Raw genomic sequence first — 24,598 nt, forward strand, 5'->3', positions numbered from 1 at the left:
AGGCGACGTCGCAGGGGCTACGGGCAGTGGTACATTCAGGTAGTCACGCAGACTGGCCGGCGTCGAGCGGGGACAAGCACTGCCCGGCGGTTAACACGGCAGCCCCTGCCTGCCATGGCTGCTTGCATGCATGCATCGGGTACGCCCCTGCACCACTGCACGGCATGCGTGCCTGCGTGCATGCATCGCAGAGAGGTGCCAGAGAAGATCGAGAAGCAAAATGCTCCATCAGACTGATCGAGTTGTTCATTTTCTGTACGTCGTCGACGTTCCATTTTCGTTATGTTGGAACACCAGACAGACAGAGCGCGCGTACTGGCCGGCGCGAGGTGAAGAAGAGCCGGCCGGGGATCTTTGTCGTCTGCCTGCGACAACATGCCTCCAGGCTAACATAGGAGGTCTGTTTTATTCCCATGTCCATGTGGCAATCACATTGGTGTACCACCTGGTCTCACTGAGCCACCGTGCCATGAGGAGACATGCGAAAAATTCAGCGCTGACAAATACTACTACTAGCAGAACTGTACGCGATTAGTGCTAGTTAATTTATCTATACCCCCTCGTACCGAATGCGTACACGCAAACTCCTTCGACTGAACTACCTATCCACGCGTCTTTTAAAAAAAAAGCGATACCACTGTGCATAACCACATGATTCGGTGCGTTCTTATCCGGAGATATCTACGACCTTAGACGTCGATCGATAGATGGACCGAATGGCTGTCAGCCGTTTCTTCTCAATGAAATACGCAGCTCTCCTGCGTTTTTTCAACAAAAAAAAACAATCGGTCGAAGTCGTCAGGAAATGATCCATCCATCCATCCATCCATCTGATGAGTTGACGGCGAGCTCGCGACGAACAAATTAGATCGGATACATACGTATAGTTGGATGGCTTACGTACGTATACGCGATGTGGCTAGACAAGTGGCTCTGGTCGACGTCACCCAACATTGCCCGCAAAAAATAAAGACGTCACCCAACATTTGGACCTAGCCCGTAGCCCCATCGACTCGCACCACAACAACAAATACTACCCCGCGCGCGAGCCCGCTTGGCTTGCCTGGCGCGCAACGGTCGATCGAACTCGAACCCGCACGCACGCCCTCGCGGGGCGCGACCGACACCGGCCGATCTGACCGAGTGCATGCGCCCACGACGTCCGCCACCGCCCGCCCGTCTCCCTTCCCGCGCGCCTTCCCTTAATTCCCCTTCGATCCTCGAGACGAGAGTCAAACCAAATCCACAACCCGAAGCGTGCACCAGGGGTCCAGACCCCTCCTCCCGTCCTCCGCCTCGCCGCCATGACGCTGCGCGACGGCGCCGTGGACCTGTGGGCGATGGCCGCGGAGCTGGAGCGGCAGTTCGCCGGCTACAAGCAGCGCCTGGCCTCCTCCGGGAGGATCAGCAGCCTCGTCGACGACGCCGACGACGCCCACGTCCTCGTCCTCGCCGCCGCCCCCGACGACGACGCTGGCGCCGCCGGTGGTGTCGTGGGCAACGGCCTCTTCGAGGAGGAGGAGGAGGAGGACGCGGCGGTCGGAGGCGTGCGGGGGAGGATGTACGAGGCGTACACGCGGCGGCGGGACGAGCGGCTGCGGTCCGTGTGGCGCGCGCGCATGGAGCGCAAGGAGGCCGAGGTCATGGCGCTCTGGGCGCAGCTCGGACGCGGCGGCGGTGGCCCGGCCACCGCGGACGACGACAACGGCGCGGCCGGAGAGGTAGGTAATTCCGTTACCGTTCGACCGATGACTTTTTCCGTGGACGTGTGTGGTCGCTGTCACGACACGTACGCGCGTGCGTGCGTGCGTGCCTTGCTGTGGGTTTCGCCTATCTTGGCCGACCCCTTCAAAGTAAACACACGTCGTTTTTGGACGCGTACTTACGGTTGGGCGTTGCGGCTCTGCGCACTCCTCCTCCAACGCCTGCGTGCTCCACACGATCGAGCTTGCGCTCGACCGGCCCATGCATTTCTATCTGAATTAACTGGTGAAAGCGATGCACGCTAGATAGTTCATGCATGCATGCAGCCTAGCTATTTTGTTCTCTTGTGGTTTATGCATGGCGTTGATTAGGCGGTGGTTGATCCGTCGGTCTGGTTGCGCTTAACTTCATGTTGCAACGTACGTACGGCTGCACCGGCGGCAGACGTGACGTGACGCCCTCCGGTTCCTCCTGCCCGCCCGCCCTACGTGCGCTGTTGGCCAGACGACGACACACACGCACGCACCGACGTCGGCACAACAAAGATCTTGTAATACAAGTAGGCAAAGAAGGGTGTAATCACGACCAAAAATAATTAACTGCATGCACCTCGGCAGTGTCATACCTCTGCAGTGCAGCGTCGACGCTGATTTCGTGTGCCGTCGTCAGTAAAGAGGTCACGCTTTCGGCCTGACCACGATACGATCACCATGTTTGGCGGCCTTCTGTGTCCACGGTGAATTGAATGCGTTCATCTCGATCGTCCGCATGCGACATGCACACAGTAGGAGTGGAGGGGCATGTAGAAGAACAGTCGCCAAAAGGAGGAGTCCCGCCCTGGCTTCGTGTCGGCTGCCGAAAGTTTGCGGCCTTCGTGCTTGCCATGTAGAACAGGTACTTTGGACATGCTGTCGCGTCGGCCGGTCAACCCTTAGCCTGTCGCAGATACTGTCGGGTCACCATCAGACCAGGCTCCACCTCGATCGTGTCATCTCACACGTGTTGACTTTCAAAACGATTATCCTACCCAATAGGTATTCATATACTCTCTCTCAATTCACATACGTATAATATTATTCTGTTGTGAAAAAACATTTGTAAAAGTAAAGGTCGAATTTTTCTACTCCCCTGTGCTAATACTCGGTCGCTCGGGCGTGTTTTACAACATCTCCAACGGCAATCACCAAATAGACCTTCTCAAATGTCGGCCAGGCGGAGCCCTCCAACGGGCCAAACAAACCAAGAGGAGAAAGAGATGAGTGGGAGACATGGGCTGTAGAGAGATCTAGTCCAAATGGCAGTGGGTTCGGCGGACCGTCCGAACCCCCCACTCTCGGTTCAGTGCAGGTTTGGAGTATTTCGGATGGCGATGCAACTGCTGGAGGAAGAAGAAGGTTGTGAAGATCCCGCGATGGAGAGTGCTTTGGCTGAAACCAAAAGATTACAAAGCGTCTGATAAATATCCACATTTGCTATATATCAAGATTACAAGTCTTGAACGAGCGGGAGGCGGGGACCATCGGGAACAAAGTGGAAGCTTGAGTGTTGTGGGTGTGGGGGCGAGGGAGGGGTTTGTCAAAGCCAGGGAAAGGTCGGGTTAAAGTGATGGTCGAGGAGGGGTTGGGTGGACTGGCGAAGAGGAGACTACTTGGGAGGACAGGGTGGCAAGGTGACGTGGGAGCGCTACCAGTCGCGGATGGCAGCACTGCCGGCATCTGAGGGCGGTTCTTTGGGACTAGACGAAGAAGATGGTTCAAGGTGGATGAAACCTCCATCCACACAGGATCCAACAGAGTGCACGATCTTGCTCTGACTAGGCTACTGCATAATAATCGCTCTCATAAATAGTCGGTCTGTTTTCTCCTTACCAATAACTAGTAAGAATTAGGCCTAGTTTGATAGCATAATATTTTTTAAACCATGGTAAATTAAAACCTCATGATTCTAATGTCTGGCTAATGAATACTCCAAATTTCTAAAAACACAGATTTTTTAGTTTGGTTTAGGAAGAAAAAAAGGTGAGAATGAAGGCCTATTTTTAAAATACTACGAAAATACAACAATATTGAATCTCGAAATAGGCTTGCGCCCCGCTATATTAATATAGCAAACACCCGATGCAGCTGACGATAGGTGCTGGGGCAGAAGCAGCACAATCACGCCCAAAAAAATGAAAGAGATAATACAAAAGGAACAAATGCCGACAACGGCGGATCAACAAAAATGAAGAAGCCTCGCGACCGTTGCGTCCACCGGAGATCTCCCACCAAGCTCCTAGACTTCGAAGCGCCGATACCAATCAACACCTCCAAGAAGGGACACGACGATGACAACCCTGCTGCCAAGGGTTTCCTCCGGTACGCGTCAAGGAGAAAGGAAAGATAGCACCCGACGCCTTCCAGGAAGGTCCAGTGGCACCCTCGGACGCCACTGCGTCGGTGTCGGACATGCCGATAGGGATTTCTCCTAATCCTAGTGATCACCCGGCACTCCTGAGCACGCCACCATACCGCCCACCACCCTGTGCCAACACGGTTTTGAAGCCTCCCACGCTATCTCACCACGGCACTGCGAAGTGGGGCCTACATAGCGAAGAAGAGGAGCCAGGACTAGGGCAGCAGCACCGTCGGCACGCGGGAGGGCCCAACCTTCACCGTCAACGACGGTAACTGACCGGACGCAACAGCAGGAGCATACTACAATATTGAAGATATCATAATTTATAAAACCATTGTATTCGTCGAAGTCAAACACATCAAAGTTTTTAGAACTTTCATTTATAAAAATATCACGGTATTTATAAAACTCCAAAACTACTTTGCTTACAAATGGAGCCTTTATTTTCGTAAAAAATGCATAATAAAGACGTGTTTGCACTTGTACCCAAAGTTGCATCACCATTTTGCACCGACCGTATTGTACAGAATTAACTTTGGGCTCCACGGTGCAGCAGGAAGCCGAGGACGGCGGCGAGAGGAGAAGGAGCTCCGACGTGGCTGCTCCGGGCATGGTCTCCGGCAAGAAGCACCCGCGTACCAGGAGGAGCTTCTCGTCGGCCAACCTGGTCAAAAGCAGCCGCCCTGACGTCGGGATACGGCGTGCGGTCTCGCAGGAACCACCCGAGCCAACGGCAGGCACCGACGACGGCGCCGGCAGGAAGCATGGCCAGCGAGCCCGGCCAGTGACCGGCGCCGCGCCGAAGCGCAAGGCCTTGTCGGGGAGCAAGGGCGCCTCGGTGAAGGAGCACGGCTCACTCAGGAAGGCTGGCCCGAAGCCGAAGCCGAAGCCGCCGCGCAGCTTCCCCCGGCCATCCAGCTCCGGCGGCATGGAGGTTGTCAGGGAGGCAGCTCCGATGAGCGAGCAGGGTACTGCTCCCGACGATGGTGAAGCACAGAAGGCTTCTTCCCCAAGACCGTTCTTGGCGAGTGGCAATGGCACTGGCACCGAGAACGCGCGAGCCGCCTTGCCGGCGTCAGATGGTGGCGAGGTAGTGGACGGTGCAGTTCCAGCAGTAGATTGTGGCGAACCTGAAGCGAAGAATGGAGAGATCACCGGCGACCTGGAGAGACGCGATGCCGAGGAGATCGTGGTGCGGTCGCCGGAGGGGAAGCTCGGGAACGGAGAGATCACGAGCGACTCGGAGACCGAGCCGAGCTACATCTTCATCAAGAAGAAGGCCGTCGTCGAGGAGGAGGAAGCCACGAGGTTCTCTGACGCATTGGCTGGACCAGGATCTGAAGAACCACATATCCAGGTCAGGAATGGCACAGACGAGGCGCCGACGGCGGCGAATGCCGAAGAAGCGCCGGCGAGGGGAAGCTCCGACTCGGTGTCCTCCATGTCAGGCCGGGTCTCCGCTCCCAGCAGCCCGCCCTCCTGCAGCTCCCGGGCCCAGTCCATCGAGAGGCTGCTCGGGGAGGACGCCGCGCTGCTGCGGAAGAGGCGAGAGGACCAGAGCAACACCGGAGGGAGGAGCGTCCCGGCGGTGTCGACGCCGGGCAGCGCGGGGAGAAGGGCCTACGGCGCGGCGCCGACGACGTCCCCGAGAGGGACGGCGATGGGGTTCAAGAAGAGGTTCCTGAGCTTCGGCAAGAAGAACAGAGGCAGCAGGGAGGGCGCTACCACGGTCATCGTCGACTGCAGCTCTCCGACGATCGACGACGACGGCGGCGCGAGCGAGCGGTGGCGGACCGCCGCCGACTCGATCAGGCCCAGGGTGCTGGGATCCTCCTCGGACGCTACCTCCGACGACACGGATCAATATGCCGCCTCGCCACAGGGTAATGAAATGGAATATTTTTGTCACACGTTCCTCTCGTCATTCATTTACACTGACAGACAGATTCATAGCTCATTTTGTACCGATGAGATGGAGAAAGTTTCTGCAGTTTTGCCATGGCAGATTCAAATCTCATTTATACCGATGATTAGAATTTTAATTACTAATTTGAATGTGATTTTCTCTCTGACGGCTAACGAGTTCTGACTGTTTCTGCAGCCTGCTCTCTGCAGAGCCTCGTGGCTGCTGCTTCTCCTGCAAAGTCTGAGCTGAGTGAGATAGTTCCACCAGAGAAATCACCAAAAGGTAATTGCTACACACTTGTGGTGCTGATGATAATAAGATCCTGATTAATTACCATGATTTTTATGTCTGTTCCAGATCATACCTTGTTCCTGAATTTCCGACACTGTCTGATTTTGTTGCTGCAGCTCACCGTTCGTTCTTCTCGCTCCGGTCCTTCAACTGTGGCAGGAGCTAGCTGGATTAATTGAAGGGTTTACCGTATAGCCGCCACTGTAAATTTTAGGAAATTGATGAAGTTGGAAAGAAATATATAGCTGGGGTTGCAGCCTGAAATCTTCTGAACTTTGTGCTTCAGGAGTTGATTGGTTTTATTAAGAGCACATGTGAAATATGTTACTGTTCGTTGATGCAGCGCATCAGTCTGTGCAGTGATAAACACATTATTTTAACCTGGTGAAACAAAGTGTCTGTAGATCGTGTTGTGCTGAAAGTATATATGTAGAGCACTCGTTCATTTTTGACCACTATGCTGAATTGCTGATGTTGTTTGATTCTGTTGCTGCAGCTCATCGTTCATTTCTTCTCGCTTCGGTAGTTCAACTGTGGCAAGAGCTCCAGCTGAACTGACGAGTTTATCATATAGCGCCATTGTAAATTTTAGGAAATTATTTAGGATGATTTGAAGATTGCTTACCACGTTTGCCACATTGTAAATTGTATGAAATCAAATAAGAAAGAAATATCTCGGTTTGCTGCCTGAAATCTTTTGAACCAGAATCAGCCCTTCGTCGGCAGGGCCAGGAGGGCGGCAACCCAAGATGGTAAGACCCCGTGCACCTTGATTATAACTTCGCAGTGACAACCATGATCGAATTTGTTGACACACAACGACCAATGCTGAAAGACCACTTTTTCATCTAAGGATGCTTAACCGCCGCACCGAGCATTCGGCAGCGGGGGGAGGGAGGGACACCGCAAGGTGGGTGGTTTATTTGGGGCGAATGCCTCCTGAAGTAATGGAGGTGTGTGAAGATAGTCTCAAGGGAAATAGACTTGATGAGCAAACTGCCATGAAAAATTAGTTGTATTTGTGAATTGCGTAGGAAAGCAAAATTCCACGTCATTTTTTTTAAAAAAAAGGATGTACCCCGGCCTCTGCATCTGGGCGATGCATGCATCCATTTTATTAATTATTCACAAAGACTTTATAAAGTAATACATCAGTAAGCCTAAAGCCATCATCTTGGAACCACCTGTCGATACTCCTATCCCCTTGATGCAAGGGTGCCGAATGTCCGAGCCTAATATCAAACAGACATCGCACCAAAACCTAACATTTAATGCCAGATGCTCCATCCCGGGCACCTACCGGGACTGGGTCACATCGGTCCAGCACACTCACCGAGGCCGTCACCGCCGTCTTCCACTGATCCATCTCCAGAGCAGGGACTAGCTTGCAAGCCTGCCGTCGACGCCACCAAGGCGCCAGACAGCGCCACCTCCCTGTGCTTGGCCATCCAGTCGCATCCGTTGACGATGTCCAGCTGCACCATGCCGCCAATACTCATCGTCATCACCACGGTAGATACACCGCCGCACCAGCTGGCAACCTCCACACCATCACCATTGCTGGAGCTACGCGGAGCCCACCACCCACAACATCTCTGCCCCGAACATGAGGTCCTCCCAAGACGGCGCCTCCATAGAGGATACGACGCGCAGGACGCCGCCGTCGCCTAATCCAGACTGAACTTTGGACTTTCGTCTGGCAGGGGTTCGGGGGTGGATAGGATAGACCTCGGCTTCGCCTCTACATAGGGTAACGGCGTCGAGTGACGTCGCTGATGCCGGGCCGAACAAGCTAACCAAAGTTTCCTTCGGTACAATCCTATACCACCAAACCTCTATCTGCTCCGGATCCGACAACGCGCCTTGAACCAAAACCTGCAGAGATGAAAGAGCCATGGAGCTCAACCCACCAGGAAGGAGGGTCGAGAAGAATCCATCATAGATCTCCAGACTCCGAATCCAGCGATCTGACGTGGCCAGCGACGAGCACCACCACCCCGCGGCGGCCGACGGTGTCCAAAGACAGGATCCAGATGGATCCGACCTGGATCCGGCGGCACCCGTGACCACCAGTCATGTCCAACGCAGCCACCACCTCGCCATAAATAGACCACTGCCGCCCCGCCGCACACGACGCTGCCGGGAGACCCGCCCGCCGCGCCGCCGGACCCCATGCTCGCCCGGCACTCCTCTCGATCCCGTTGTCCCGTGCCAACCGAGACGGGAAGGATGGGAAGAAGCCCCGTTGCTGCCCTGCCGGCCAGGCTTCGCCTGGCGGCGCTGCGGACGGCGGCGAGGAGGGGGAGAAGCGGAGGAGGCCGAGGACCAACAGCTAGGGTTTCCCCCTGAGTCGCCTGTGGGGGCGATGTGATGGGCGAGGGGGCGACCTGAGGGGCATTCTCCTCTGTTTCCGTATGCCCGTTATGTCAAAATCCCACGACATATAACCGTGAATAGTGCTACCATTGTTGCTGTTTTGGATCATCATATTTGCCATGATATATAGCTGTTAAATTTTGCATCCTAACATGTACAAGCCATTCTTTTATTTTTGGAATGTATAGTTGTTATATTTGCTGATTTTTCAAAATAAAGGTCTTCATAGAGATTGAGAATATAAATTCATCACTCCTCCGACCCTAGACATTTAAAAATTAATTCGTCATCTAACATCGTGGTTACATATAAGATCACATGTGTGTCACATTATTGGATAAAAGATACAATGATTAGGCCTGTAACAATGATGCATGCCTATACATCAACCAAAAAAGAAGAGTATACCTTCTAGAACCACACAACCCATGACTCATGGACCCAAAACTTTGGATCACATATGTATTTCTTCCGAGATGGCAAAATTGATTTATACGAAAGCTTGTTCATCGGCACTTTTTTTTTAACAAAAAGTGGATTTTATTGTCTCAATATGAAGTATCCAGAGGATATAAACACAAAGAGCACACACCCGGCATCTGCTTAGCTTGAATAACAACGCCTTTAGGAGGGAGCGACGCTCAAGCACCGCCGTCACCGAATCAAATCATCAAAAGCCAGATTCTAGTTTTTTCACTTAAAGAATGAATTTGAGCATTGTTAGAGATATATTTGGGATACATGTATTTGATAGTCTAGGATTTGTAATCCGCCTCCTACCTTATATATCTCCAGGAGAGACGTCTTGCCCTTCAAGTTTTGTATTTAATATATACTCGCCCTCGAGGCTCAATAATACATCCATCATATTTCACCAAATCCTTCTCTCTCTTTTAACATGGTATTTATCGCAAGTCGATCCTAAACCCTAGCCGCCGCCGCTTCCGCACCTGTGTGCCGCTCTCGAGGCGATCGGCCTACATGACCGCCGCCGGGGGCCGCACCGTCCGTACCTAGGGTTCGTTCGCCGGCCGTGTTGGCCGGCTGCCCTAGAGAGTCTTTTTTCCCGATCCTTTAATCCGGGTTTTCTCTCTCTCGTCGGTCGCTTTGATCGGCGTCTACCTTTTGGTTTTCCGGTCTATGTGATCCGGTTTGCGTCGCCCACCGTCGCCGTCGACTCCGTGCGCCTCTACTCCAACACCGACGCGATCGGCCGACTTCTTCAGCGACCCGACGGCCTCGCACGTCGTCCGCGCGTCTGCCCGTCGGTCGCCCCGATCAGGCGGCCTCGTGCGTTGTCCGCGCATCGGCCCGCCGGTCGCCCCGACCCGGCGGCCTCGCGTCATGCGGTGGCCCTTCACCGCCGCCGTTCGCGCACCGGCCTGCCCGTCGATCTACGCCGCCGTCACTGTCCTGCTCCGACCAGGACTCCTGCATCACCCTGACCCGACGGCCTCACGCCATGCGACAGCCAATCATAGCCGCCCGGCCGCCCGCCGTCGCCGGCTTCATCTCGGACTCCGCCGCCACCACCGTCTCCACCGAGTGGCGTCCCCGACCTCGCGCGTGATTGGATTGATCAGCCACCCGCCGCCGCGATCCGCCTCATCTACGCCGTGCGATCGACCTGGCCCGTCGGTTGCGCGCGCCTCCGCAGGCCCCATGAAGACTGTCCCGAGTTCAGCGCGCCCCTCTACCGATCGAGCAATGGGTTGCCGCTGCGTCACCCCTTCAGGCCGCAGCGCCGCCGCCTCGTGGTTCTTCTCCCGGCTGCACCGACCCGCGTCACCACTGTGTCGCCCCTTCAAGCCGTAGTGTCGCGGCCCGCGGTCCACCGCCGCCCAGGGGCCGTCCGCCCCAGGCCGTCCCTGTGGCTGCACCGACCCTCGCGCCGCCGATGCGTCGCCCCGTCGGGCCATAGCGAGCGTGGCAGGCGGTCCATGACGCCGTCCCGAGGCCGTCCCTGCGGTTGCACAGACCCACGTTTCGTCGTTGCATCGCCCCTTCAGGCTGTAACGCCACGGCCCGCGGTACCTGCGACCGCCCCGAGGTCTTCCGCTGTCGCCCTGACCTGCCCACCGCCGCTGCGTCGCCCCTTCGGGCCGTAGCGCCACGGCCCGCGGTCCACTCCGCCGTCACCGCGCGTCGCCCTCCCGTCGTATGCGCCGCGCCGTCTTCCTTGGTGCGGGAACGCCACCATCCGCGCCGGTCTTCGTCACGCTGTCAGGGTTCTTCGCCTACTTCGAGCATCGCCGTCGCGCTTCTAACCTAGCCGCCGCCGCCGTCAGGCCGCCGCTACCCCCGCCGCCGCCGCAGCCGCCCGTCCACCCCCTTCGTCTTCGTCCAGCACCAGCCCATCGCCAGCGTCTCCGTCATCTACCCGGACCGCTTCATCTACTCTGACAACCGCGGGCGACATTGGCCTCACGCCGATTGGCGCCGCAACCATCGTCGAGTCCTTCTCTGCTGGCCTCTCCGACTTCTTCGACATGGCGTATAGCTCGTGCAGGTCCCAGTCTACGCATGCCCGGTGCTGGCAACACCGCCGCGTGCCTTCATCCATGACGTGTCCCCGGGCTTGGCAAGCCTGGTCGGCGTTTCGTCAACTTCGTCTTCGTCCGTCTACGCATGTGCGGTGCTGGCAACACCGGTGCGTGCCTTCGTCCACGATGTGTCCCCGGGCTTGGCAAACCCGCCGCGACGCGTCGTCAACAACGTCTTCTTCCCGGCGCACCACTACTCCAACACCGCTCCGCCCTATGACTAACTCGGCGCCTCCTTGCGCCCGTGGCTCCACGGCGACTTCCTCGACACCGGCTACCTCGACTCGACATCGACCACGGCATTCTTCGCATGGCTACCTCGCTCTCGGCTACCTCGACAACGGCACAAAGGGCTATCATCCGCTTGAGCAACTCGTCGGCTTCCTCTACAGTCAACACGTCCGCGACGCGATGCCGCCCACGATGCTCCCGCTACGACTGCGGGGGGATGTCAGCCCGTCGGCTGCTACTCTCTCTAGTCTGACCGTCCGCGACGCTCCTGTTGTTCGCAACGCTACCGCTACGACTGCGGGGGGATGTTAGAGATATATTTGAGATACATGTATTTGGTAGTCTAGGATTTGTAATCCGTCTCCTACCTTATCTTCAGGCGATGCGTCTTGCCCTCCAAGTCTTGTACTCAATATATACTCGCCCTCGAGGCTTAATAATACATCCATCATATTCCACCAAATCCCTCTCTATCCCTTCTAACAAGCATATCCGAACAATGCCTTCAACAAGCTAATGATGCAACAACATCGCTTCAGTGTGAAAACCTAGGTCTGCTTTGTCGACATTTGGCTCCAAAAGACACAATCACCAACACATGGCATGCTCTACTCAGTGCAACAAAGGCGCTCAAGTCTCAGCTAGGGTCTTTCATTTGCAGTTTCCAATATTTAATTTATTGAAGATAATAAATGTGTAGGTGAGGTATGCGTGTCACATTTTTTTTACCATGCAAAAAAAAGTCGCATTTTTTAGGTCGAATTTGACAATTTTATTCATACCGCAGCCCAAACTAAGAAAAAATATGATACATAAATTTCTGTTACCAAATACAGAATAAGCATTTACATGTACCTGCGCACATCAAGTCAATGAAGAAACTAGACGCATTTGATGCCGACTTGAGCTGAATGATGCTAATTCAAGATTGTGTGCAAAGTAGTGTGGGATGATAGTTATTTGTTGAACCCCATCGAAGATATTATCTTTTCATATTCTATAAATTATGTTTAGTATGTAGATAATTATCTGTTTTGTTTACTTGCACACAACATAGACATACACGCCTAGAAACGCTGGTCAATTTATAGCTCTTTGCCATCATATTTAAGAAAGAATAATAATATGCAATGATGTGGTCTACAACAAAGGAGACTCCGCTCCCCTCGAGTGCACCGCGCACCGCGAGGGAGGATGGAGTCGGCCTCCTCGAAGAAATTCATGCTGGCTTGTGTGGGAACCACCTTGCGCCAAGATCCACTGCCACTAAATCACTTAGGCAAGGGTTTTACTGGCCCATGATGGTGCAAGATATCATTTCAGTCTTTCGTTATTGCGAGTCATGCTAGAAGATGGTGAAATCTGCAAACACCGATGTATCCATGCTCAAGAATATCCTCATCACTTGGCCATTTGCCCGATGGGGACTGGACCTACTCGGACCATTCTCACCAACCAAAGGGGAAAGGAAGCTAGTATATGGTGGTGGCCATTGATTACTTTACCAACTGGGTCAAGGACAAACCGCTCACCGCCATAACCTAATAGGTTTTGCACAATTTCTTCTAGTTCCTCTTAGGAGCCCTCCAATCATGAGACAACCATGGATAATGGTAGCCAATTTGATGCAACGTCGTTTGGGGAATTCTACGACTCCATTGGGACGGAAGTGCTCTTGGCCTCGTTGCCTACCACAGTGCAATGGCTTCGTCGAGCAAGCAGATAGGCTATCCTCCAAGGCTCTGGCGTCGTTTGAGCAACGCCAAGCACAAGGGATGTTGTGCCGAGGAGATCCTCAATGTCCTTTGGGGAATGCCCACTACCACAAGATGACTAGGCGAATGTTGAGCTCCGCCAAGGCGAGCTCGATCTCATTAAGATATCTCACGACCAAGAATTGGTGATGCACATCGTTTATGTGCAAAGTGTCGCCCACATGTACAACACCAGTGTAAGGATATATGCTTCACCCAAGGAGACCTCACGAGGGTCATCCGTCCCAAGCTGTGGGATAGGCTCCAGCCTATGTGGGTTATTGCATCACCGCCATGCTTGTCTACAGAGCATGTCGGCTCACTAGTAGAAAAAAGGTCAAACGTGAAGCACATTAGTGCCGGTTTGCATTAGTGCCGGTTTGTGGCGGCGATCAATAGTACCGGTTCGTGGCGAACCTTTAGTACCGGTTCATGCCACGAACCGGTACTAAAGAGGCTGCATCAGCCTGCGGTCAGGCTATGGTCCCACCATCACCATTTAGTGCCGGTTCTTATCACGAACCGGTACTAATGAGGTTATGACAAGCTGTTTTTAGTCCCACCTCGCCAAGAGAGAGGCAGTATGAGCGGTTCACAAGCCGTGAGTGCACAGACAATGACGAAGAGTTGCAATGCTCACCTACATGTTGATTAGCTTCAAGCCTTCTGGAATAGCATATATTGCACTGAGCTATGTGCAGTGCAGTCTACACTATTCCGAATGGCTTGAAACAATTAACCAGCATTGCACCTCTTTTTTATTTTTAATAACTTATTTAAACTCCGGACTTCTTTTGTATTCAGTATGCAGCATTTAAAGCGACGTCATCAATTTCCAACATGTTCTGACATCATTTGTTGTTTTTCGGTCATTTACCTAATTGTTTAGAGAGCTAAATGACCGTGAAATTGAAAATCACTACAAAATGAATCCTGAAAATGTTGAAACTTGGCATGGTATCATCATATCACCCGCATAGCATGCGCGAAAGAGTAGAGAGGGTCACGGCAAAAACTGGACGCACTTCGTGTATAAACTGGACAAACTCTTTCCGAGTATCAGGGTTTCGTAGTCCGGAGTGGGTACTAATGTGCATCCCACCAATCAGGAAGAATCACACGGATCGTGTGTTTCTTTCTAGCTCTTGCGAGTCGTTGAATCAAGAGTGTGTTTCTTCCTAGCTCATGTGAGTCGTTGGATCGAAACTACCACAATCACTTTGTGAGCCAGACGACCCTATATATAGCTAGCCCACCTCTCACCTTCCCTGCATAAGTCTTTCAGTTCATTGACTACATACATCTACCAGTTCATCGACTGCATACATCTACCAGTTCATCGACTGAATACAAATCATTCGGATTCGCCATCATACGTCCAACCATGCATTTGATATGCATATATATGCTTCACGAGCCACGGTTGGGCTGTATGATGGCGATACCGATTGGTTTGTTCTAGATCCGACATAAAAGGTTTGATACAACTTCTTTTTTGTGACATAAGAGCTATCTCTCCTCCTACCTATTTTAGTTACACAACTACCTATTTGTGCCAAATTTTCACTTTTGCTGTTGCTCTTGCATCATAAGCATCCATGTTAACTGGACTTACAAGTAATGCAATTTAACCAAACTATCTTGTGATCTTCACCAAGAGAGAGGCAGTATGAGCGGTTTATAAGCCGTGAGTGTACACACAATGACGAAGAGTTGCAATGCTCACCTACATGTTGATTAGTTTCAAGCCTTGCGGAATAGCATAGATTGCACTGAGCTATGTGCAGTGCAGTCTACACTATTCCGAATGGCTTGAAGCAAATTAACCAACATTGCACCTTTTTTTTATTTTTAATAACTTATTTAAACTCCGGACTTCTTTTGTGTTCAGTATGCAGCATTTAAAGCGGCGTCATCAATTTCCAACATGTTCTGACATCATTTGTTGTTTTTCGGTCATTTACCTAATTGTTTAGAGAGTTAAATGACCGTGAAATTGAAAATCACTACAAAATGAATTCTGAAAATGTTGAAACTTGGCATGGTATCATCATATCACCCGCATAGCATGCGCGAAAGAGTAGAGAGGGTCACGGCAAAAACTGGACGCACTTCGTGTACAAATTGGACAAACTCTTTCCAAGTATCAGGGTTTCGGACTATACAAAAATAAATAATGCAGAAAATAAAAAAACTATACAAAAAAAATTACTCAAAAATAAATAGAAGAAAATAAATAATGCAGAAAAGAAAAAACTATATAAAAACTACTCAAAAATAAATAAAAGAAAATAAGTAATGCAGAAAAGAAAAAACTATATAACAAATTTATTGGCGCACTGCCCTGTGGGTCTACCAGACCTAGGGTATGCAAATGCAGGCCCAGGAGGGCCAGCAGACTCACAGGGCAGCGCGCGCTAATTAATTAGGCCCAGAAGCCTGCTATATAGAGGAGTTCGAAGAGGTAGCCGCGGTTGGGTTTATAAACCAGTGCGGCTGCCCTTCGCCGGGCGAGGTGGGACTAAACTTTGGGGTGGCAGCGCAAGGCCTTTAGTACCGGTTGGTGGCTCCAACCGGTACTAAAGGCCCCCTTTAGTACCGGTTGGTGGCTCCAACCAGTACTAAAAGCCTTCGTTTCCCGCCGCTTGGCCTGGCGAAAATAGGCCTTTAGTACCGGTTGGAGCCACCAACCGGTACTAAAGGCCCATCATATATATATATATAGCTCTTACGAAAATTTCAGTTCCATCCCCACTTCGTCACCAACCTTCGCCGCGCGCGCCGCACGATCCCGTCGTCGCCGCCCGTCGTCCTCGTCATCGTCGCTGTCCCCGCCGCCGCCCGTCGTCATCGTCGTCTCGCGCTGCCCCCCCGAACGCCGCCGCCGTCCGTCGCCATCGCCGCGGCCGTACGTCTCTCTCTCGCTCCCGCACACACATACACACACATACATACACACACATACACACACACACCGGCGCCCCCGCACCGTACGCCGGCGCCCCCGCTCGTACGTACGGGGCGGCGGCGTACGGGGCCGCACACACACACATATACCACACACACATGCATACACACACATATACACACATACGTACACACATATACGTATATATATACACACATGCATACACACACATACACACACACACATTTTTTTTACTTATTTTCTGTTTTTTTAGAAAAGTTAATTAGATGATCGAATGTTAGATTAATGTTGAATGATAGATGAATTAGCTAGCTAGATAGAAAAATTGTCGAACTAGAGATTAGAACTAGTTGAATAATTAATATAACTAGTTTATTTTTAGTAAGAAAATTTAAGTATATGAGATTAGAACTAGTGGAATAATTAATATAACTAGTTTATTTTTAGTAAGAAAATTTAGGTATATGAGATTAGAACTAGTTGAATAATTAATATAACTAGTTTATTTTAGTAAGAAAATTTAGGTATATGAGATTTGATGATCTAATTAAAGTATTATTTGTTAATGAGTTTTTCTGTTTATTTAATTTTTTATATATTTTGAGTTTATATAAATGTTAGATTAATGTCGAATGTTAGATGAATTAGATAGAAAAGTTAAATATATAGTAATGTCAATTGAATATATAGTTAGATATATTAATGTCAAATGTTAGATGAATATATATTTGGCTAGATATAGGTGTTTAATGTTTCACCTATATGAACATAGGAAATGTCATCTGACGACGAAAAAGATTTTATTTTGTGCGAATACTGTGAAGACCAGCGCGGCCTGTGCGACCAAAATTTCCTTGTTGATGGTAGGCGCTTCAGCATCAAGCTGGATGAGACATTCGAAGTTGATACAGTAAGTCACTTTGTCAATTATTATTTGAATGCAAAACTTATGCTTCATTTGCTTCAACTTATAATTTTAAATTTTCACTATTCTACTAGCGCAACCCCTGCCATGCAAGAATTTTTGTCTTGGATAAGATAGGTTTTAGTGCTATAGATGATGTGGAGGTAAAGAGAGTTTACTTGAAGACGGAGCATGGGTATACTTTCAACGTCAAATTATATAATGGAGACACATACACCCATTTTGAATGCAAAACTTGGCAAGCACTATGCAAGGCCTATGCATTTGAGCCTGATATGGTTATCACCTTTGATATTCGTCCGAAAGATGATATTGAAGGTAATATAGACATCTGGGTCGATGTGCAAACGCCTCCAGTTCTACCATTTGGTGAGTTTTTCTCAACCATGCATGCATATGTTTATGTCTTTCATACAGTTTATTCAAAAATAGTTGACAACTAATTTGTATTGTCAGCTTATTTCGGTTCAAGCAAACATGTCCGGCGCTTGGTAGACAGGACCTACTACTGCCCCGGGGCTCAACTAAACTGCGAGGAGATAAGTTATTATGTCTCATGGCTTGAGGATCTTAATACTGTCAAGACAAATTTTTTTCCTAAACTTAGAAATGTTAGTACTCAAAATGTGCGACCAATGGTGATCGTATTGAACTACGGTCACATCTATAATCAAAAGATGGTAAGATTTTAAATATTTGTCCTTAATTAGTGCATCTTTTGCATACATTATTTTTGAAGCTAAACTTTCATTGCTTAGTATATTAATTACTATACGATGTTGTTCAACAGGGACTTCCGATGACAGTTGTGCCTCAATGGATCGAGACAAAAGGTCGCATGTCAATGGTTAGCTTACGACCAAGATTTCCTACATTGCACATGAGTGCATTCAGGATTTCTGAAAGCGAAGAATGCTTAATAGTGAAAGATTGGAGCAAAATTGTTAACGATCGCAGAGAAGTACTAGGGGGCAGTAAGGAGAAGCGCAACCCAAGATTAGGAGACAGATTCATCTGCATGCTACAGTATGATGAATCAGGAGAGCTATACATGTTCTATGCTATTCTACCTGAGAGGGAGCAGCAGGATCAGTAGCTACTAGTTCATGCTCTTAATTAGTACTTGTCTCATGTCCGTGTCCTGAACTTCGATCTTGGTGACGATTATGTTGAACTTGATGATATCTTTGCTTCTGTTACAAAGTGAATGTTTTCTCTTTAAGCTAGCCAGCGTTGATGATGATTAGATAGCTAGCGCGGTAATGACTATGATGATTAAATAGTGGTAATTAGACGACTACGATGATTTTTAGCTAGCTAGAGTTTATTTATTTATTAATATGCGATGATGATGATGATGATGACGACTACAACTCATTATAACGTAAAACAATCCTAAATTAAATTGATAACACAAATTTAATTGAAAAATACTAAATAAAACAAAAACCCACAACCATTTAGTACCGGTTGGTAGGTACTAAAGGGCTCCCGGCCCCCGGAGCTGGCTCGTGCCACGTGGTTCCCCTTTAGCACCGGTTCGTGCTGAACCGGTACTAAAGGGGGGGGCCTTTAGTGCCGAAACGTTAGTGCCGGTTCCATAACCGGCACTAAAGGCCCTTACAAACCGGTACTAATGGCCCGTTTTCTACTAGTGGCTCAACAATGTTAGAGGCCATGTGCTCAACCACGCCTAGAATGGCGAGAAGTCCATAAGTTTCTGCCTCCACGAGGCATGCTCCTTCATTTACCTCTTTTGAGGGGTGCTTGAGAGGGATGCGCGACCGAATGGGCTCACACTTGAATCTCCCATTCCCATCACCTAGGAAGCCGCATCATAGTTTATCTGCGGTGAAAACCACAAAGCCTCCTTGCGGGAGGGGTGGACTCTAGGACCTCTTTGGTAGTTCTAGCCTTCTAGGTCACTCTAGCGTCAAGTCTGGAGAGTTGTGTTATGTCTCCATCCGACCCCGGATATGGTTCGAGCGAGGGCTCTGGGTAGTCACATTGTGACTCGAAGCCTCCGACCTAGCCTCACCCGAGGCCTTCCTGCCATAGGACTAGGTCTCGCTCCAACATTCTTATGTTGTTTATGTTCATGTAAGATACCTCATAGTCGTGGGTTGTTTTCATAACACCAACACATCCATTTTAGATAAACCACTCGTAAATATTTTTGATATTCTAGAATTCTCTATTTAATTTGTAGGTAGTTATCCATCTTGTTCAATTGTACACAAAATAGACAATCATGCATTCTAGATACATCACTCAACTTTATAGCTCTTTATCATGATATTTAAGGAAATTACAATAAAAATAAAAAAATTAATATAACTTTGCAATTGATATAAGTGGCATGGATTAATCTGTGAAGACTTACATTTATGTTTTCTTTTCATTTTCTTGGGTCTAGAAGAATTTAGTTTAAACCAAAAAAGAAGAACATACAATATTTAGAAAAAGAAACTACTACATCGCACTCCATATTACATATGCATGGAATTTAGTTAAATTTTATTTGTCACATGTTCAAATTTATAATAAATACGCTGTATCTTAATTCCTAGTAATATTATTACACATTTGTTAAATATAATAAAAATGTTTCACCCAAAAAATATAATAAAAAATACTGATTAAAACCATATTAGAAAAGGACAAGTTATAACTACAAGGTAATTAAAAAACTTCAGTCTAAATAAATCATATTCGTATATTTAGTTCCGTTCAATGCCATAACAATTGTCATTCATTACCAAAACCTAATGCATATATTTATCTTGATGGAATTCATCCTTCAATCCAACCAATATTTGAGAACACCTCTTGACCATTAATTTAATGGGGATGTAAATGGCGTGAGTTCGCTAGTTCGGGAAATTGCTGACGCGTGGAACGCATAAAGACGGGCCTGCCTGCGAGCTCACCGAAGAAGAGCTCGGAGGACCATGACCGGATGATGGAGGAGGCATCCGTCGATGAGCCCACACTCGCTCTAGTCACACTTAATCATGACACATATGCACTTTGACGTTGTCATGGCGAAGAAAAAGGAGCAGACAACGCTACTGGTCTCCGCATTCCGGATATTGCAGGAGGAGCATCGGTATAATGTGCAACTCCTCAAGCAGCACTAGCTCGTGGAGCGTCATTCTTCGGCGAGCAGGCCGTCGCAGCCATGGTCGCGGAGGATCTAAACTTTGTCGATGAGCAGCAAACACTCTACGAGTTTGTGTGCAGCGCTCGCACCATCCGCCATGAGCGGTGGCAGCTCCATGTTAACGAGGCGACACATGAGCTCCTTTTCGAGCAGATCACGGCGGAGGCAAAAGCGGAGGCGGCAGGGATAGTGCCGGACAGCAATGCTGCCAACATCGCAAGCTCCACATAGTGTCCACCGAGCTACAGCAACCATGAGATCTGACTATCCACGTCTGTTGTTGACCTCACCTCTACTGGTGACGTTCACTGCTAGGAGACGGACTCCGACGAGGAAGTGTAGGATGTGGAACATGGACGTGCTCATGGCTGACGAAGAGCAAAACATGGGACATGGATGTGCCCACAACCGACGAAGAGTGTAATAAAGTCGGTCACTTTTGCTATGTAACAAAATCCTACTATTGATGAAAATGATGTGTCCTCTTTTATTTGATGCACTGGATTGGATGACCGGCTCCGCTCACACTATCCGCGGACACATCGGGACATGTCCATGGATGTTTTGCGTGTTTGTTTGATGCAGTAAATGAGTATATCTTGTGGTAGGTACTCCTTTTGTCCCAAAATATAATGTGTATTGCATTTTTTAAGGTCAAACATTGTAAACTTGGACCAAATTCATAGAAAAATTATCGGCATCTAGAATACCAAAATGAAATATTTTTCATATGGTATATATATTTTTAGGGAAATATGGTATATATTTTGTTGTGTGTGTGTGTGTGTGTGTGTGTGTGTGTGTGTGTGTGTGTGTGTCGTTCTTTCTATAAACTTGTTCAAAGTTTGTGAAGCTTGGCTTTCACAAAAATCATTGTGCGCTAGCTATGCTATATGGAGTACAACTTAACCGGGGTCTGTATTGCAAAAACGGTATATAAAAGTGAGTGTAGAACAAGTTGCGCACCTTAATTTCTTGGTAGGTAAGAATTGTTGGAACAAATGGGCCTTGCCCATCAAACTTCCAGAAATTTGGAGAGGAATTCCCAGCGACGACAGGCTCTCTTGTGAGTCAAGCACGATTCAGTGAAGCTACCTAGCTAGGCCATCATTCTTCTTCATCGTCGCTGACTAACTGAGCTACCGGCCGGCCGGCTGCATTACTCGTGCCTGATTATAATCACAAGAAACAGAAGTTCAGATCGAGCACCGCCGGCCTTACCGATGCATCAAATCCATCCATGGTTCCGCCGAGCAATTTGATCACCGGTACACCGCCCGAGGGCGGCGAACTCCGGTCGTCGACGGGGCGAGAAGCCATGCTGGAGAAGGAGCGCACGTGCTGCAACCGCTTTGGGTCCATGGATCGAGCACGTGCCCTGCTTCTCCAGCACCGTTCGCTCGCCCCCTCCTCCTCCTCTTCCACCTCTTCTTCTTCCTCCTCTGCTACATACTCCGACGAGCAGCCGGAGAACGGTGGAAGCCTGGAGCGAGCAAAGAGAGGAACGAATGCTGCATGGCCAGTGAGAGAGACCGGCTAGCTACTAGCAACTGCTCCTACTACAGTACCGCGGCAGCAGCAGGTATATATAGGCGCGCGCGGCGCGACGCGTGCCAGCGTATTGCGATCCATGGTGGATCTATCTGTCCATCCATCCAGAAAAGGTTGCGGCTCTCCGGCGACCTTTTGGCGAAAGCGGAGGCGAGCTGAGCTGGGCTGACCCGCGGCACCTGCCCTCGCCGCCTCTGGACCGATCGGCAAATGGCAGACCACCAAACCCCGCGCCCATATCACTCTTTTAGTTGGTCGCTCTCCCGATCCGATCAGCAACAGCAACCCGGTCTCGCCGAGATGACGGCAGCGGACGGCGATGCTTGTTCAGGCGTTTCTTTAACCGGCCGTCGGCCCGGCCCTCGGACGGCGACCAAAGGGGTGTGGTTTCTTAATGGCGAGACCACATGTTTAACCTACTTAATTTACACCGGTGACTCACTCGTCTTCACCTCTTATCTTGCTGCAGCATCTGCATTCACGCGTCGAATGGCGCCGAGAGATGAGATGGCGGACGCCGGACGGCGATGGGTTAATTCACTCCGGAGTCCGGACAAAGTTGAAGTCCATAGAGTAAAGAACAGCGGCTATCTGCTACCGTCGCCGATTAGACAATTGCACGCGCGACACCGACGGCCGCCATGGGAGGGAGGTTGGGAGGAGTGTGCCCCATGATGGCGCAAACATTAATAATCTATCGCCTGGCGCCGCGCCAACGTCTAACCACGCGCGCGCGAGAGATGACATAGAGCTTCCAGAGAGGAAAACAAGTGCAGGCCCGCGCGCTCCGGCCGGTTGTTGTCAGTGGAGGGGCGCCATGCGCGCGCCGCGCGTCCGTCAGGTTCATGTCAATCCAAAAGGTGACAGGGAAGATGATGAGACAATGGTCGGGCGTGCTGTTTCTTTTCCTGGCTGTCTGGATGGATGGATCGCCAACCCCATCGCACAACCCAAGTTGGCCCTCCTTGACTCTTTTAAGCAACTTCGGCCATGCTCAATTCTGGCCTCCCTGAGCTCTCTCTAGGGCCCTCTTCTACTTTAATGAATGATCCTCTTTTTTGTGGGGCACTCAAAGCATCTTTAGATTCTTTTTCCGTCTGTTCTTGCAATAAAAAAGGACCAGAAAAAATGGTATGTGTACAGATTTTCATTTGTAGTAGTATGATTTTGTTTTCATATGTAGTGTAAACAAAAAAGACAAATACATGGATCAAAGGGTTTGCAGCCACAAATCAATCTTTTTTGTGTGGCATATGAATCATTGTACTATTTAATGAAATTTTGCAGATAGGTTTAGAGCATCTATATATACGTATCCATTTTTTAAACCCTAAGATACAACTACCCGACCAAACATTTCGGAGGAACTCTAGCCCCCCCCCCCCCCTCCTTATTGTCACCAGCTTTATTGGTTTAGGGTTCCAGACGCCCTCCCCAGGGTCGCCCTTTTTTAAAATATTTTTGAAAACAAATTCGGCTAAAATTCGGCAAAACATTACAAAAATTTGGCAAACATGACACAAACTTCGGCATTCTACATTTTTTTTACATAGAAAACATAAAATTTACTAAAAAACAAAGCGCCACGACTACAAAGAACTCGCTTAACGCGGCGTAGTCGCCGTCGTCCTTCTCCTTCTTCACGCTGTTGGACCCCTACCCGGGGTCACCCTGGCGGACAGGTTTGGCAGGTGGAGGCGCTCGTCGTCGCTGTCTTCAAGCATGATGACACCCCCTTCGTCGCGCCCACGGCGGCGCGCGGTGATCTCTGCGAGGGCGCGGCGCTGGCGCTCCATCTCTAGCCGCTCCGAATCTTTCCGCGCCCACTTCATGGCCACCTCGTCGTCGAGCCCCGGCTCCGTCTTCACGGTGGTGAGCCCCGGCTCCGTCTTCGGCTTGACGAGGCAGGGAGGAGCAGAGGAGGAGGCACGCCCGCCCTCATTGATGACGATGCCGACGCTGCGAGTGCGCCGTCCGAGCGGCGTTTCCGCGGGCTCGGCCTTGACGCTGAAGAGCGCCGGCCACCCGGGGGAGTGGGAGGAGGAAGAGGAGCCGGTCCTCCTCGGCATCCATTGGCCGCCACTCCGGCGGGGGACCGGGACGGCCGGGTACGTCAGCGGCGGCTTGTTGCCGCCCTCGAGGTGCTCGAGGACGGCGTGGAGCGTGCGGCCGGGGGCGCCCCACCACAGGCGGCGGCCGTCGCTGTTTTTGCTCCCCCGCACCACCGACGCGTTGTTGGTGGAGGCTAGCCACCCATGACTCGTGGTTGCCGGTGGCGTACTCCGGGATGGCCCGCTGCTCCTCCGTCAGAGACGCCCGCGCATGCTCGATCTCGACACAGAAGTAGTCGGGGCGCGTGACGTCGGGCAACGGGGGGACGGGGACACCCCCGGCGCTGAGCCTCGCCACCCCGGCGCGCGCATGTCGGGAGGCGCCGGGTAGTTGGCTTCGTGCAGGAGATGGACTTCCCACTCGTGTAGAGAGCAGCGGCCGAAGCCATTGGCAGCCGCCCCATCGCCGGGGAACCTTTCGCCCATCGTATGCGGCGGCTGTGAACGGGGAGGGAAAGAAAGCTCGGCGGCGGCGGCTGTGCACGGGGAGAGAGAGGGGCTATGGGCGAGTGTGTCCACCGGCGAGGAAGGCACTGCTTTATACAGCGGCGCGAGGAGAGGGGGGAGGAGGAGGGGCTGTTGGGGGCACGACTGGAGATGCTCTTAGATTTGTCTCCACAGTGTATTATTGATGTGAAATTCTTTTGTATTGACCGATGAGGCATGGGTCGCTAATGAAATGCCTGCGGCGACTTTGGCCAGTTCAAGATCACATAA

At 50.5% G+C, this 24,598-nt stretch overlaps 1 protein-coding gene across 2 annotated transcripts; it reads left to right on the forward strand.

The window, feature by feature from the left end:
• The first annotated feature begins 843 nt into the window (after positions 1 to 843).
• LOC125515019 (uncharacterized) lies at positions 844 to 6,780 on the forward strand. 2 transcript variants are annotated; one of them, XM_048680430.2, is made up of 4 exons: positions 844 to 1,721; positions 4,658 to 5,984; positions 6,203 to 6,289; positions 6,415 to 6,780. In XM_048680430.2, exons 1-4 carry the CDS (start codon positions 1,305 to 1,307, stop codon positions 6,462 to 6,464), a joined length of 1,881 nt encoding a protein of 626 aa, XP_048536387.2. In that variant the 5' UTR covers positions 844 to 1,304; the 3' UTR covers positions 6,465 to 6,780. The 2 variants fall into 2 exon arrangements, with proteins under 2 accessions (XP_048536387.2, XP_048536386.2); XM_048680429.2 differs by having other exon boundaries at positions 847 to 1,721; positions 4,655 to 5,984.
• Positions 6,781 to 24,598: the final 17,818 nt, after the last annotated feature.

This window comes from Triticum urartu, chromosome 6A (assembly GCF_056163025.1).
Source record: "Triticum urartu cultivar PI428250 chromosome 6A, HENAU_Tu73, whole genome shotgun sequence".
NCBI classification, from domain to species: domain Eukaryota; kingdom Viridiplantae; phylum Streptophyta; class Magnoliopsida; order Poales; family Poaceae; genus Triticum; species Triticum urartu.

Bases quoted from the DNA above. Each gene is read 5' to 3' on its own strand.
- LOC125515019 (XM_048680429.2), top strand. From the start codon at position 1,305: ATGACGCTGCGCGACGGCGCCGTGGACCTGTGGGCGATGGCCGCGGAG. The intron at 1,722-4,654 runs GTAGGTAATTCC...TCCACGGTGCAG, and splicing joins ACAACGGCGCGGCCGGAGAG to CAGGAAGCCGAGGACGGCGG. The intron at 5,985-6,202 runs GTAATGAAATGG...CTGTTTCTGCAG, and splicing joins ATATGCCGCCTCGCCACAGG to CCTGCTCTCTGCAGAGCCTC.